The sequence below is a fragment of the Erpetoichthys calabaricus genome, chromosome 16 (genome assembly GCF_900747795.2).
Source record: "Erpetoichthys calabaricus chromosome 16, fErpCal1.3, whole genome shotgun sequence".
NCBI lineage: Eukaryota > Metazoa > Chordata > Cladistia > Polypteriformes > Polypteridae > Erpetoichthys > Erpetoichthys calabaricus.
Genome location: NC_041409.2, coordinates 77,394,465 through 77,408,972, shown reverse-complemented (window position 1 = coordinate 77,408,972; position 14,508 = coordinate 77,394,465). Strand labels below are relative to the sequence as shown.

General features: G+C 38.5%; 1 protein-coding gene across 2 annotated transcripts in view; it reads right to left on the bottom strand.

Annotated features, from left to right (window-relative positions):
• The window catches only part of wdr25 (WD repeat domain 25), a 159,097-nt gene that overhangs the window by 69,232 nt on the left and 75,357 nt on the right, over nucleotides 1-14,508 (bottom strand). For both annotated transcript variants that reach the window (XM_028821266.2, XM_028821267.2), the window contains exon 3: nucleotides 806-953. In XM_028821266.2, coding sequence (XP_028677099.2) covers nucleotides 806-953 — 148 coding nt within the window. The remainder of the gene's footprint in view (nucleotides 1-805; nucleotides 954-14,508) is intronic.

The window sequence follows — 14,508 nt, the reverse complement described above, 5'->3', positions numbered from 1 at the left end:
TACAGAGCATTTATGGCACCCCTTCCTCCTCCAGGAAGAAAGCATGGGGGCTGGATCTGAGCCATTGGGAACTATATACTCTCGTAATGCAAGAGGTGTGTCAAGGACCATTAGAACTAGGTAAATGAGGCCTGAAAAGGAATACTCTCACTCTCTACCATTTTCCTTCCTGAGGAGAGACAATTTCTACTGCCCTATACAGATGGCACACTGGATCAAGGGCCATGCCTGATCATGTCAGATCAGAGACTAAGACAGAGAGCCATCTATTAGTCTATTATCAGATTGTATTGTTTTAACCAATATATATGTCCTCTGCTTATATCCTGGGCCTATTATCTATAATACATGAATACATTTGAAACTTTTTCTCCTGCCTGTTCTGGTACCTGCGGTGGGTTGGCACCCTGCCCAGGATTGGTTCCTGCCTTGTGCCCTGTGTTGGCTGGGATTGGCTCCAGCAGACCCCCGTGACCCTGTGTTCGGATTCAGCGGGTTGGAAAATGGATGGATGGATGTTCTGGTACTCCATCTTGTGGCCTGAGGTTATGAATATAAAAGGTAGTGTAGCATAACTGGGTACAGCAGGGATTTGGGGGCATTTTGTTTAAGTCTACTTAATATAGAGTATAAAGAGGAGAATAGGGTCATCCTAAGATCCTACCATGACAAAACACTCATTATAAACTGGTCTTAATCACATGAAGCAAAAAGCAAAATACATTTTTTTTGATATTCTGATAATCAAGCCTAAAAACACAAAAGCACAGGGTCAAACAATCCAGATAGCTAGGAAAGCACCTACCAGTTTCCACATCAGTTACATGAGCCTCTGAATCAAATGATCCAGTGAGAATGCGGCTGCCACAAGGGGACCACTGAATATCCCGCACAGCTCCTCCATGAGACGTGTAGGTCTTCCGACATTTGCCTGTGTCAACAGCATTCCAAATCTACCAGAAAAAAAGAGACAATAAAATATTCTGCATTTATAAAGGAGACAGCCGTGTCCAGAAGGTAATACACTACTACGAATGACTGTCACCTGTGAACCCAAGACACTCCAGTTCTTATTAGATAACACTTTTTTCAAGGCCTGTTTCATATCAGATACTCAAGACACTGAGTAGACAAGTGTCTTAAGGGTTCATGAAAGGAACAACTTCCAGTCTATTTTGTATCTGAAAAATAACAATGCCATCAGCCTTACTTTAACTGCAGAGCTCCACAGGTTCTTAGTTTCAGATATAAATTCAAAATGACAGATAAGCAAGTGTACAGGAGGTCATTTGGTTTGAAAAAACCTAAATAACTGTGTAGTACAACAGAGCAGTAAAATCAAACAATGTACAAAAAAAACTAAAGACTTTTGTATAACTTATAATCTTGCAGTATTGCCCCCATTTGTATAGTTCGTGTCTGTAGTATTTGGCCACTTCTATTTGTATGTTCTTGTCTTATTTGGAGTTTTTATACATGGGGTTTTATTTTTGACACATTCCTGTTCATGTTACATTCACAAGAGTCATGACTGATGATGTCATCGGTACTTCCAGTATAAATATGGGGACAAATGGCAGATTTAGTATTCCTTGGTGGATATTCCAAATAACCTAAAATCTTAGTTAGAGTTTGCTTCTTTTCCAAGCAGACCCTTGTGTTAGGTTTCTTATTTGTTCAGATTTCTGTTCTGTTTTTTAACCTTTGTCTTTGCCCTTTGGATTTGTTTGCTCTCATCAATTGTCTTGCTAGCTTTAACCTTTGGCTTGTTTTTTGACCATATCTTTTGACTCCCGTTTCAACTCTTGTTCATTCAGTTTGCTCCCAATAATCTTCAGGCATATTAGTTGTCCGTAACAGTGGCAACAATGGCAAATAATTGGGGCATTATAAAAATTCTTTATATAACAATTTAAGTTTGAGTTAAGAATATTTAAGTTCAGAATCTTCACTCAGGCGGCATGGTGGTGCAGTTGGTAGCGCTGCTGCCTCGCAGTTGGGAGACCTGGGTTCGCTTCCCGGGTCCTCCCTGCGTGGAGTTTGCATGTTCTCCCCGTGTCTGCGTGGGTTTCCTCCGGGCGCTCCGGTTTCCTCCCACAGTCCAAAGACATGCAGGTTAGGTGGATTGGCAATTCTAAATTGGCCCTATTGTATGCTTGGTGTGTGGGGGGTTTGTTTGTGTGTGTCCTGCGGTAGGTTGGCACCCTGCCCGGGATTGGTTCCTGCCTTTTGCCCTGTGTTAGCTGGGATTGGCTCCAGCAGACCCCCGTGACCCTGTGTTCGGATTCAACGGGTTGGAAAATGGATGGATGGATAGATCTTCACTCATTGAATGTATAGTTACACAAACATAAGCTTTTATGACAATTTTTGATTTCTCTGAAATATTTTTGTGATCATAGCAACTAAGAGCTACACATTTAGACTTATTGAATTGTTTTCCAACAAAAACACTAAAGAGATACTAATAAGGTTTACAATCTAAATTTTCAATAATCCTGGAGCAAGCAACACTGTAACATTTTAGTCTCCAAAAGTTGAATTGACCATTGTCTCTTTTCAGATTGCATTATCAAATATTTTGAATTAAGAAAGATTTTCCTTAAGAATGAGAAAAATCATTCGGCCTTAATCAGACACAAGTAATATGTGCAAAATTGCAGAATATTTATATTTCAACTTAAAACAAAGACAGTTGTCAGCTATACTCATTTCTAATTTTTTCTATTTTCTAGAAAATCATATCAGGTGAACAAGTGGTTGCTTATGAAAAGCCACCAAAAGCTCAGGCCATCCCACCATTTCAATCAAGTTTCTCCTTAGAACTCTTCATTTACAGACTTTGACAGCTTACATGGATTAAAAAATTATAATAAGACAGAACCAGTAAATATCAAAGCCTGACAATAATGACATACTCTATATAACACAGTAAGTCAAATAAACAATAATTCAGAAGATAATTTCATTCGTAAAATTTTAAAGTCATGCTGACACATTTCCAGCTAACAAAAGATAGGGCCTATTGACAGTGGAGAAGAGGGGGGTTTGGGACAGGAATTCATGTGATGAGCATTCCTGGAAAAAAATTATATTGTAGGGTGCCCATGTGCATAGACTTGGGCCACAACCATATAAAACTTGGAAATACAGGGTGATCCACATCTAATTGTGCAATTATTGCATTGCATTGCATTAAACGTTGTAAAGTTAGATCTTGACCACCCTATATAATTATTAAATGTTCTTTGATTATTTACATGAGGAGTTTAAAACAAATAATTTTTATCAATTATGAATAATTTAAATTTAGGTTGGGAAATTTCAATTGCTTGGAGCACTGCTTGATCTAATCAAATATAGACTTACTATGAGACACAGTGTTCATTTAAAGAGACTCATGGGAGCAGAATTTAGGCTAAATGTCAGATCAGTTTATAATCTGAAAAAGAGCAATGTTATGAAACACAGGGTATATTAAGGATTATTGAGTGCGAGAAGAGACTGGGAGATGCAAAAAAATTAGTCAAAAGGCCAGAGAAGGTCAAAATAGGACTGAGCACCTGGATCAAACAGAGGAAAATCCAAAATATAACACTAGGGCCTTCTTGAAAATAAAGCTAGCTAGCACTGAAAAGTAGGAGTTCTTGCATCAATTGAGGGATAGCTTGAAAATATGAATAGCGCATATCTAAATGCATTGTCCTGTGACATCACAAGCACAACGACACAATCACATGATCACTATAGAAAGTGATACATAAATAATGAAAATCAAGATATTAATAAAATATAACTTTTTAAATTCTATTAAAAATGTGAAACAGGCATCAAAATAATATTGTATACATAACTAAAAACTTAACACAGAAATACAAGCAGAAAAGTGCATGTATATTACTAACAGAAGCCTACAGATGTGGACATAATGAAATGCAAAGGCAATGCAAAAACGTATTATCACATAAAACCATTGTTTGTAAGGTCAGAATGAAGAACTTACTATATTGCCAAAATTAGCAAGGAAAAAACTAATCACACACATAAAGGGTCTACAGTATATGATGACAGAACAAGAAATACTTCCAATCAACATGTTTGACAGCAAGATGTCCAATGGCTATTCAGTTATCTTAAACCAGGAAACCATATTCAATCTACAGGCACTGTCACCAGCTATACAGAAAAATGTTTTAGTGAAAGACACAAGAGCTACAGCTACAACCAGTGAGCTTCTGCTCTTAACTGACCATTGAATTGCACTAACAAATAAAGAATTATATCATCATAATGTGCCACTACATAGATAAAGACAGGTGGATGAAATCTGTGGTAGTACAAGCAGGCACAAGACTTTCTAATCTGACAGCCCTGAGGAGACGTGAGCTGCTACAAAGTGACTTGCAAGCAGACATGGTAATGCTAGTAATTCACCTACCTCCATGAACTGCAACGGTGGATTGAACTTGCATATTCACCATGGCGAGACGCTACCTGACAATGCCAGGAACCCAAGTCCTATAAGGCAAGCTGCTCTCAGCTTCTGGCTATCTGTTGATAAGGTGAAGATCCAACTGACTGCTAAGCACAGTAAATGGTTTGATCCTACCCCCTAACAAAAATGCATAAAACACTTCCTAGATTATTATATGACAGCTTGTGACATGTTTTAACTTCACGTTAGAACAAATTGCTATGCAGCAGAAAATATGAAAGAGAGATTATTTAGAAAAAGGTTAGTTGTAATTTGCACTGACAATCAAAGCTTTACTTTTGAAACAGCAAAAGTAGTTCTAATGTAAACAGTGTAATCACGAGGCCTAATAAAGTTATCTTAGACTCCAATCCAAGAAGTTGGAGGAGCAGGAGTCCAAGTTTCAAAATTTTTATTCAACTCTGAATCCAGCAGTTGAGTCTCAAATGCTTTAGTAAGTACAACTACAGCAATCCACGTGTAACTTCTGTCAGTTATTAATTACTAACACTAATTAAGAAAAACATTGACATTAACTGTAAACGTTAATTTTTGTAAACTTAATGTAGACGTGGCTGCAATTGTTGTACAGTACATGCCAAGTGATTTAAACTACCAAGCACAAGCAAAAGAAGTTAAGGCATGACCTTGAGTGCCAGTGCAGCTCCAGGATTTACATCTGTTATATGCACGTTACAGCCAATCACTGAGCTGTTTTTCAAGTCTGTCCCCACAAGTACTCCGACTGCTCCCATCTGTATACTTTTCTAATGAATTCAGTCTACTACCCCAAAATAAACAAAGTAAAAACAAAAAAAAATTGTCAAGAGATGATTTTTATTTTAATGAAAAGGGCTTAGACTTTACAAAGGCCTGTGTGCTTTAATGACCTCAACAGGTTTACTTACCTCGGCAGTGACATTCATGTCTCTGGTGACTCTTCCTATGAAGTCAGTAGACAGATTGGGAGAGCATTGGGGGTCATGACGTCGCTGGAAAGAGGTGTGTGGCGCTCCCGATATCTATGCAAAAGGACGAAGGTCCAAGTCTTTAGAGTCCTGGTGCTTCCTGTCTTGCTATATGGTTGCGAGACATGGACACTATCCAGTGTCCTGAGACAAAGACTGGACTCCTTAGGTACTGTGTCTCTCCAGAAAATCCTTGGGTACCGTTGGTTTGACTTTGTTTCGAAAGAGTGGTTGGTCATGGAGTCCTGAATGAGGCACATTACCTGCATTGTGAGGGAGCGTCATTTACGGCACTACAGCCATGTGGCGCGTTTCCCCAAGGGTGATCCAGCTCATAGGATCCTCATTGTTGGGGACCCAAGTAGCTGGACCAGGCCAAGGGATTGCCCATGTAACAGCTGGCTGTGGCTGATAGAGGGTCATTTCCAGAGTCTGCCCGGGGGGGTTGCCAACCAGGATCCCGAGTTGTTTCGTTGTTTGGTGGGTGCGGCAACGTGCTGTACCAGTGAATGCTCCCAAACTTGAACATGAACTTGAACTTGTGTGCTCTAAGCAACTTGGGAAAAAAACAGCAAGGTGCTTACCTGCATTTGACTGCATGATGGAAAAATAGCAAGGAATGTGGCTTTTTGATAGATGGGGACACACTGGTTATTTACAATTTACATGGAGTAAAACACTGCAAAATTAAGATTCACACATACTCTTGACATGAACACAAGTTTTTGATTACCGAAAGTGCTCCTTCGGCTTGAAACTGCAGCTTCTACTTTTGATAACTTGTGGTTTAAACAAAATTGCATCCCATGTAGTAAGACCATATCCATGATGAATGTAATAAAAATAATAATAAATATGATTTATATAGTGCCTTTCCCATGCTCAGGGTGCTTGTATGTGCATGTATCAAAGATTTATCATGTCCCTTATATCATATTTTATCCTCATTTGGGCACTTCTGAGAGTTAAAAGGGAAAATAACACACTTAGGTGTGCATTGTATGCAGAAAGCATCATTCACATGTGAATATCAAATCTGCCATAGTTCCCATCTAAGCTGCACAAAACCTTTACCAGCTAAACAATCATAGGAGACAAGTGTCTCTAAATGCACACGCTCAGCACAGCTCACTATTTTTCTGTGCTTAATGCTACCAGGGAGTGTCTTTATCCGGTCTGAAACACAATTTGGTTTGTCCAGGAAGTACTAAACATAGCAAAGATGGTTCAGCTCTTTATATCTAAATATACAAACAATGAATATTGTTTCCAAATATCTGACTTCTTGTCTCTTTCACTGTGCTTATACTGGCTGGTACACGCTGTCCTTTGCAAATCTGCCTGCTCAGTTTTTTTTAATAAGCTTTGAATATCTGGTGCTTAGAAATAACATCCTAAAAATAATGATATGACTCGATATTTAATGCATAAACAAGACTTTTTATATAATGCACTTGTTTTGTTCATATTCAAAACATTTTATGGGGTTTTATTGCATACTATGTGCAAATTGTCATTTAGCCTTTCTCAATACTGACAGTCAATTCTTACTTTCATTAGACAGAAAAGCTCCAGTGCCCACACCTTTTACGTTGTACACCGAGCCCCTCAGGTTCCCAGTTCCACAGCACACCTCTAGTGCACATTTTCATTTGTTAGCAAAATATGAGAGGAGGTTGTGCATCAAAGTTATACCTATAAGCCTTCTGGAATTGAAGTCGGAGTTTTCAACAAGTGCTGACTAAAGCGGAGTGTTCACCCTGGGGCATCTTTTACTCTGGCAGACAGAAGATTCCAAAGCTAAAGGCTACATCTTCCATCCTGTGATTGTAGTGTTTTCTTTATAATATACAGACTAATAATTTTTTAAAAATAAATGCAGCCAATGCCATTTAAAGTGCAATCAAGTGCACCACTGTCTCACCCAACCAGCATACTGTATTACATTAATGAATTTTAAAATATTAATATTTTATATTTACTCACTGAACCCTGTTATTGTGCAAATGTAAATATTACAATTTAGTAAATAATTATCAGCATTTAAGGGTGGACAATGGCCACTCATTATAAACATTTGAATAATGTTATACCTAAGAAGCGTCCAATGTATCACATTTGAATCAGTCTTAAATCAACTGTAAATAAAAAATAAAGTCAAATTTATGTTGGTAAATCCATACTCCATTCAGGATGCATTTCAGCTGTCTGTAGAGATTACACCAGAGACTGTTCTAATGTAGGTGGAAGGGATGGGGATTTTGAATAATTTTGTATATATTTAATCAGAAATATGAGTAATCTGGACAGATGCTCAAGTACTTTATAATTTTAAAAATGCATTTCTGTATGTGTGGGTTGCTGGGATGTTAGGAGAAACAGGTTGCTTCTTTTGTGCTTTTCAGAGTGGGATGAATGTTTGAATTATTTTCTTCCAGATCAACAGGCAGAAAGCATATGCCAAGAAAGACAACCAAAAGCAAGAACCAAATAAAGAAGCATGGGTCAAAAATGGTGACAGATTTCATGTCTTCAGTTGTTATGCAGTAGCACACAGTACAAGTGCAAACGGAAGAGAATTATTTTCAGGCAGGACAAGTCAATTTACTGACTGACAAACATTTTTTAAATAATGAAACTATTAGATCCTTATTATTTTTTCAGGCTATGCACACTTTTGCAGCCAGTCTAACAGAAACTATGTTTTTGTTTTACATTAACTATTTTGATAAACATGGATTAGTACCTTTACAGTAACTAGTTGTGTAGTACTGATGTCTTTTTGATCGATTAACCAAATAAATGTAAATTTCTTGCAGACTATTCTTCCAAAATGTTGTCTCTTTATACAAGAAGTTGGTGGTAGCCTTTTGAAAGAGTCCTAAACTTTATATACTATATGTTTCCCATAATGCAAAGGCTTCTGCATATGAGCGCCCTAAAGTGTACACTCACTTCAGTGGAAGACGTTGTCAATAAGATGTATTTACCCTCTTGGATGTTTTCAAATTTTATTGTTATGCAACACTGAATCAAAGTGAATTTCATTTAGCTTTTTTGGCACTGATCATCAGAAAAAGACACATTAATGGTAAAGGGAAAACAGATCTCTACAAAGAGGTAAATTATTTACAAAATATTAAAGTAATTCATCACATAAGTATTAAACCATTCCAGTCAGTATTTAGATGGGCAGCCATGACAGCACAGGTCTCTCTCAATCAGCTTTCCACTCTGGACACTGACATTTTTTGTCACTCTTCTTTACAAAGCTGCTCAAGCTCTGTCAGGCTGTATTGTGATCATGAGTGAACAGCCTTTTTCATGCCCAGCCATCAATTGTCAATTGGATTGAGGTCTGAACTCTGACTCGGCTACTCCAGGACATTCGCATTTGTTGTTTTTCAGCCATTCCTGTGTAGCTTTGGCTTTATATTTAGAGTTATTGTCCTGTTGGAAAATAAATCTTCCCTATCCAGGCTACAGTTTCTTGCAGACTGCCTCAGTTTTTCCTCTGGGTCTTCATGAGTTTTGCTGCATTCATTTTACCCCCAAAAGTCTTCCTGGGCTTGCTGCAGAGAAGCATCACCACAGCCTGATGTTGCCACCACCATGCTTCATGTTGGAGATGGTGTATTTTTAATAAGGTCCAGTGTGACATGGTATTTAGTGCAATGGCCAAAAAGGTCTCTTTTGGTCTCCTCAGACTATAGAATCTTGTACCAGCTGACTTCAGAGTCTCCCATGTGCCTTCTGGCAAACTTTGGCCAAGATGTCATATGGGTAGATTTCACTTTGCCACTCTCCTATAAAGCTGTGATTGGTGAACCATGTGGGCAACAGTTGTTCATCCCCAGTCTTAGCCACTGTTGCTTGTCATTCTTTCACACTTCCCACAGGATTCTTGGTGGCCTTCTTCTTGCATGATCACTTAATTATATAGTGTGGAATAGCAGATTTGCAGTTTAACATAGGAGCCCATTTTTAAATAAATGAGTAATTGAATGGCCGGGCGGATCTCTGTGGGTGTGCATGCTCAAGCAGCTGCGGGAGACTGGTGATGTAATTGGGGCGAGGCACACCCGGACATGAGGATGCTACCTGTCTCAATTGCTTCATCAGCTTTCTGCAGTGAGTGATTGAGACACTACGCCCATGAAGGCATTTAAGGGGGAGCCAGCACGGAGGGACGAGAAGAGTAGAAATAGACTGCTCCACCACTGGTGTTCCCAAACTCCTCTCTAGTGGTTCCAATACCTATCCTCTTGACCCCAACCCCTCACATCTCCTCCAGGCTCTCCCTTCTTCACTCATGTCTGCATTACATGTCATTGACACCTCCCTCACCCAAAGCACTTTTTCCACATTGTTCAAGCAGGCCCTAGTAACTCCTCTTCAAAATAATTCCACGCTAGACCCCATCTTAAGTAGGTATTTACACACCTGTGTCTTTCCTCTTCTTTCTATCCAAAACTCTGGAACCTACTGTCTCTAACCAAGTCTCTTCCTTTCTTCTAAACAGTACACTGCTCAATTCTAATCAGTAAGGACTCTGGCCTTGGCATCAATGGGACTGTCAAGGGTGCACCAGGCAAGCACAGGAGTGCCGCAAAGATTGGTGCTGGGTCTTCTCCTTTTCTCCCTACACAACTTTTCACTAGCCCTATCATCCAGTCCCATGGTTTGTCTAATCAGTGCTACACTGATGATACCCAGCTTTACCTGTTGTTCCCTCCAGAGGACCACAGAGTATCAGGTAGAATCTGTATGTCTCACTGATACTGCAAACCTGAATGAAGGACCAAAGGTCTAGCAAAGACAGACTTTCTTGTTATCCAGGCTTGTCCGTCTCTTCAGCACCCTAACTCTATTCAGCTTGGTTCATTATCACCAATACCTACCAAGTTGGTATGCAACCTTTGGGTGTCCTTCAAGGACCATGTTTCTACAATCTCTCGGTCTTGTAGATTCACTCTGTATAATACCTGAAAGATTAGAACGTATCTGACCAAATATGTAGCACCATCCTGTTCCAGGCTCATGCCTTATCACAGCTGGACTACAGTAACTCTCTCCTGGCAAGGTGTACCAGCAGATGTCAACAAAATGCTGACGATGGTTCAAAATGCAGCAGCACATTTGGTGTTCAATCGGTCAAGGCAGGCACATGTTACTCCCATCTTCAGATCAATACACTGGCTTCTTGTAGTGGGACAAATTAAGTGAAAATCCTAGATGCTTGCCTACAAAGCAGTCAGTGTGTCTGCACATATATATATGGAGACACTTGGTGAAGTCTTCTGTATGTGTGGTCCTATGTTCCTTCTTGGCCAGTAAGTTCTGCTGTTGAACAATGTCTGCTGATGCCACCTCTGCATGGTATCAAATCTCAGTCCAGACTCTATTTATATATAGCTCCTGGCTGGTGGAACGAGCTGCCCACTTCCATTCAAAACTCTGACTCCCACAATGTTTGACAACTTTCTTGTTTGGTGAATTTCTGTCTAAGTGACAGCTGTTAGGTTTGGTAAATCTGAGAATTGTAACTAGCTTATATTTGGATATGAGCTCTTCACTTGTGGAAATCAATTTTATACCCTTGTCCTATAAACAGTTTTTCCAAACAGTTCCCAGACTGATGTTGTTTGGTTATGTTGACCTTTTTTTGTAAGTTGCTTTGGATTAAACTGTCTGTTAAGCAAATAAATGTAAATGTAAATATAGGTAGGAGATGTCACTTTTTTGGTCTAACTGATGGGTAAAGCAGGGTTATGGATGAGAACTACAGCAGTGTCTGGCCTAAAAACAAATAACCAAACCTGTTAAAGCTCCATCACCAGGTGCTTGGAGCAAAACTCTAGAACTGTTATAAACTATTACCTCCGGAACTCTCATCCCTGTGCTTGGGAAAGGGAAATGGATAACCCGGATGCCCCCCTAGGCCTGGCTCTTGACCAACATTTACTTGCTTATAATGTCATTTACCATAAAATAAGAAGGTAGACATACACAATTTTCTTGGATGAATTTGCTCAGAATGTGTATGATTCATCCTAAAATGCTGTACATTATTTTCTATTTGTTAAAATCACCCGATAAAATTCAAGAGAAAAGAATGTAATTTACTGCATGAGCACTTTCACTGGGAATACTGCAGGGGAGAATTGCTTACTAGTCATGTACATAAATGTGCCAAAAATTGCAAAAAATGAATGTGCGAGTAAATTAGGCACAGCAGTGGAGCATCCATCAAACAGAATTTAGTAAATTCACTCTTCATTCAAAGAGGGGAAAGGCTAAAGGGAGGCAATACCAGAACAATGTGGAATTAATTGAACACACATTTCTAAAAGAAAATCTAAAAGTGAGAAGTCCTTTGAAGTAGCAGAGTGAGTTGAGCAGCTTTGTGAAGGCATTAGTTAAAAAAAGAAAGTTTGAAAAAAATGTACTCTTAATTAACATTTTTTTAGCAGATGAAAATTCAATAACCAAAAAACAATGACATCAGTATTTTTGTTTGATACATTTATATTATTATTTTAGTATGAGGCAAACAAGATTGCTGTGAAATTCATAGTAACTTACCAAAATGCCAAAAATGAAAGAATGAAGAAACAATCTACGAGGAAGAATCTTGTTACTGGGGGTAGTGATGTGAGAACATTGCTGAATTTGCTTCTCTGTGAGTTCTCTGAAATCATGGAAATGTTTGTGATACTCGCTTGCCGAACTGCATTAAAGTCAATGGGGAAGGACTAACTGTGCGAGATTTGACTGGATTATAATGGTGTAGTCATCTTTAAAGTCTCCCTGTGGGCTAGGGAAACGTCTTCCAGCTATACTGGCCCAGTTATTGCAGCCAAAATGTTGACCTGAGCTGTGCAGCAGCAGAGCCAACCACTGCACCAAAGCGCCTCTGTAATATCAGAGATAAAAAGTACGCAATCAGAGACGCACTATCATACATTTTGTCAAAACAAAGTGTAAATGCCGAAATTGTAGTCAAAAGGTCAGAAAAATATGTAGGTCTTTTTAAAGGCAGAAAATTCAAAGTGGCGTTTCGTGATTGAAGCCGCTAGCTCGTTTTATTTTTTGCACTCGCGCTGAAGGTTCTCCAAACTCTCTGTGCTGATGCTTTGCACTTTTTCTTCTTTCAAAAAGATAGAAACATTTTATAAATAGCTATAAACCGTTTCGTTATTATTATTATTATTTCATAGAGTCTCCTTCATTTGTGGGGGTGTCAGGCTCCTTCAAGGTTTGTTTTTTGTCAGCACGTGGCTAATTATTATGCACACACAGGTCACTCGCCTCCTCCTCTTAAACTGACAAGGTACTCAAAGATCGACCTGCACATTGGCGAAAAACCTTGAAGAAACTTTCTGATTAATGACTCATAGCAATCCATTTATCAATTTGAGTTATGGTTTTAGCATCTTGGTTCTGGTGACAATTGCATTTTCTTAATGGCTGTTCACATTTCTCAGGCAGAAGGATTTGATAATGTCGGGCCCGTTTAAAACCATCTTCACAGTTGCTCACAGACCCTGTTGACAGCTGGCAATTCAAAGATGTCAGCTGTAACTAAAAAAGTTGGGGACCTACTCTATGCAGCGGTCTAGCCAAGCACTTTGGATGCTTGCAATTGACACAATTAACATTTTAAAATCATAACTGTTTATTATCATACATTACAACTTCACAGGCAGAGATAAGTCGTTACTTATGCTGCATATGTTTAATTATTCTGGCCAAAAAAGTTACCTGAGCTGTGCAGCAGCAGTGCCAATCACTGCACCACCATGCCTTTGCAAGATTAAAAAAGAAAGAACCCAATCAGAGATGTGCAATCATATATTTCATCAAAACAAAGTGCAAATGAAGAAATCATAGTCAAAAGTCAGCAAAAATATGTAGGTCTTTTTATCATGATTGATCCTGCTCTTCAAAGGCTTTGCACTTTTTATTCTATCAAAAGGATAGAAATGTCTTGTAAATAGTAATAAATCTTTCTTTATTATTATTATTTCATAGTCTCTTCTTTGGGGGGGGGGGGGGGTATCAGGCATTATGTTGACCTGCAGATTTGTCTACAAGCACAGATAACTTGTCCCAAACAGTCTGCAATACAAATGATCAACATTATATACCCTGGGGGCAGTCACATCAATGTTGGTTGTTACAGCTGTGGAGGACGTCACATTGGCCTAGCAAAGCATTATGGGGCTCTGGTATATAAAAAAATTCTCCTAAACCAGCAGAATTATCAGTAAATAATAGAAAAACGCTTTGACGAAATTCGCTGATCAACACTGGCGGGGAGGGCTTATTTTCACTCCTCTACTTAATTTTAACTTATTTTAATATAAAGACTGAAATCAAGGGAAATGTGTCATTTTTTTATTAGATATTGCAACCAAAATATTAAAATGAGGGACAAAGGGACCATTTTAAAAATAAATAAACAAAAAATCTTCCAATGTTTTTGTTGCATTAAAGGAATAATCCACTCAAAATTATATTTTTTATACGTTACATAACCCATGACATTTGTAGTGATGGCAGATAAAAAATGAAATCTCATGTTTTCATGCAGAACTTGACAAAAAATGTTTAATATAATGGAGACTATTGGGAACCCGTGCTGCACAACAGCAAACAATTTGAAAAATGATAAGGAAAAAAGAAAGAAAATCACACATTACTCATGTTGAATAATCCATGTGTCTGCTATCCAGTATTGCATTTATTTTTTTGATAAAATATTATTTATACTTGCTTCCAGAAAAGCAGTTTATATCATAATAGGAAAACACATTCCCATATTCCTGTGCTTTTGAACTAAAGGCCTTCCTCTCAGTACTCATTCATTGGTCAAGATCCCTGTCTTAAATTCAAAATGCAGAAGGCTGAGTGGCCTCCTGCTCCATCCCAACTTTGAGATGGCTGTTTGTAGCAAACTGCTAACTTTAATTAACTAGTGAGTAAAAAGGAAGTTAGAAGAGTGGAAATTTTTAAAAAAGCTGAACAATGAAAAGGATTTTTGTGTGTACCCTGTAGCTACAT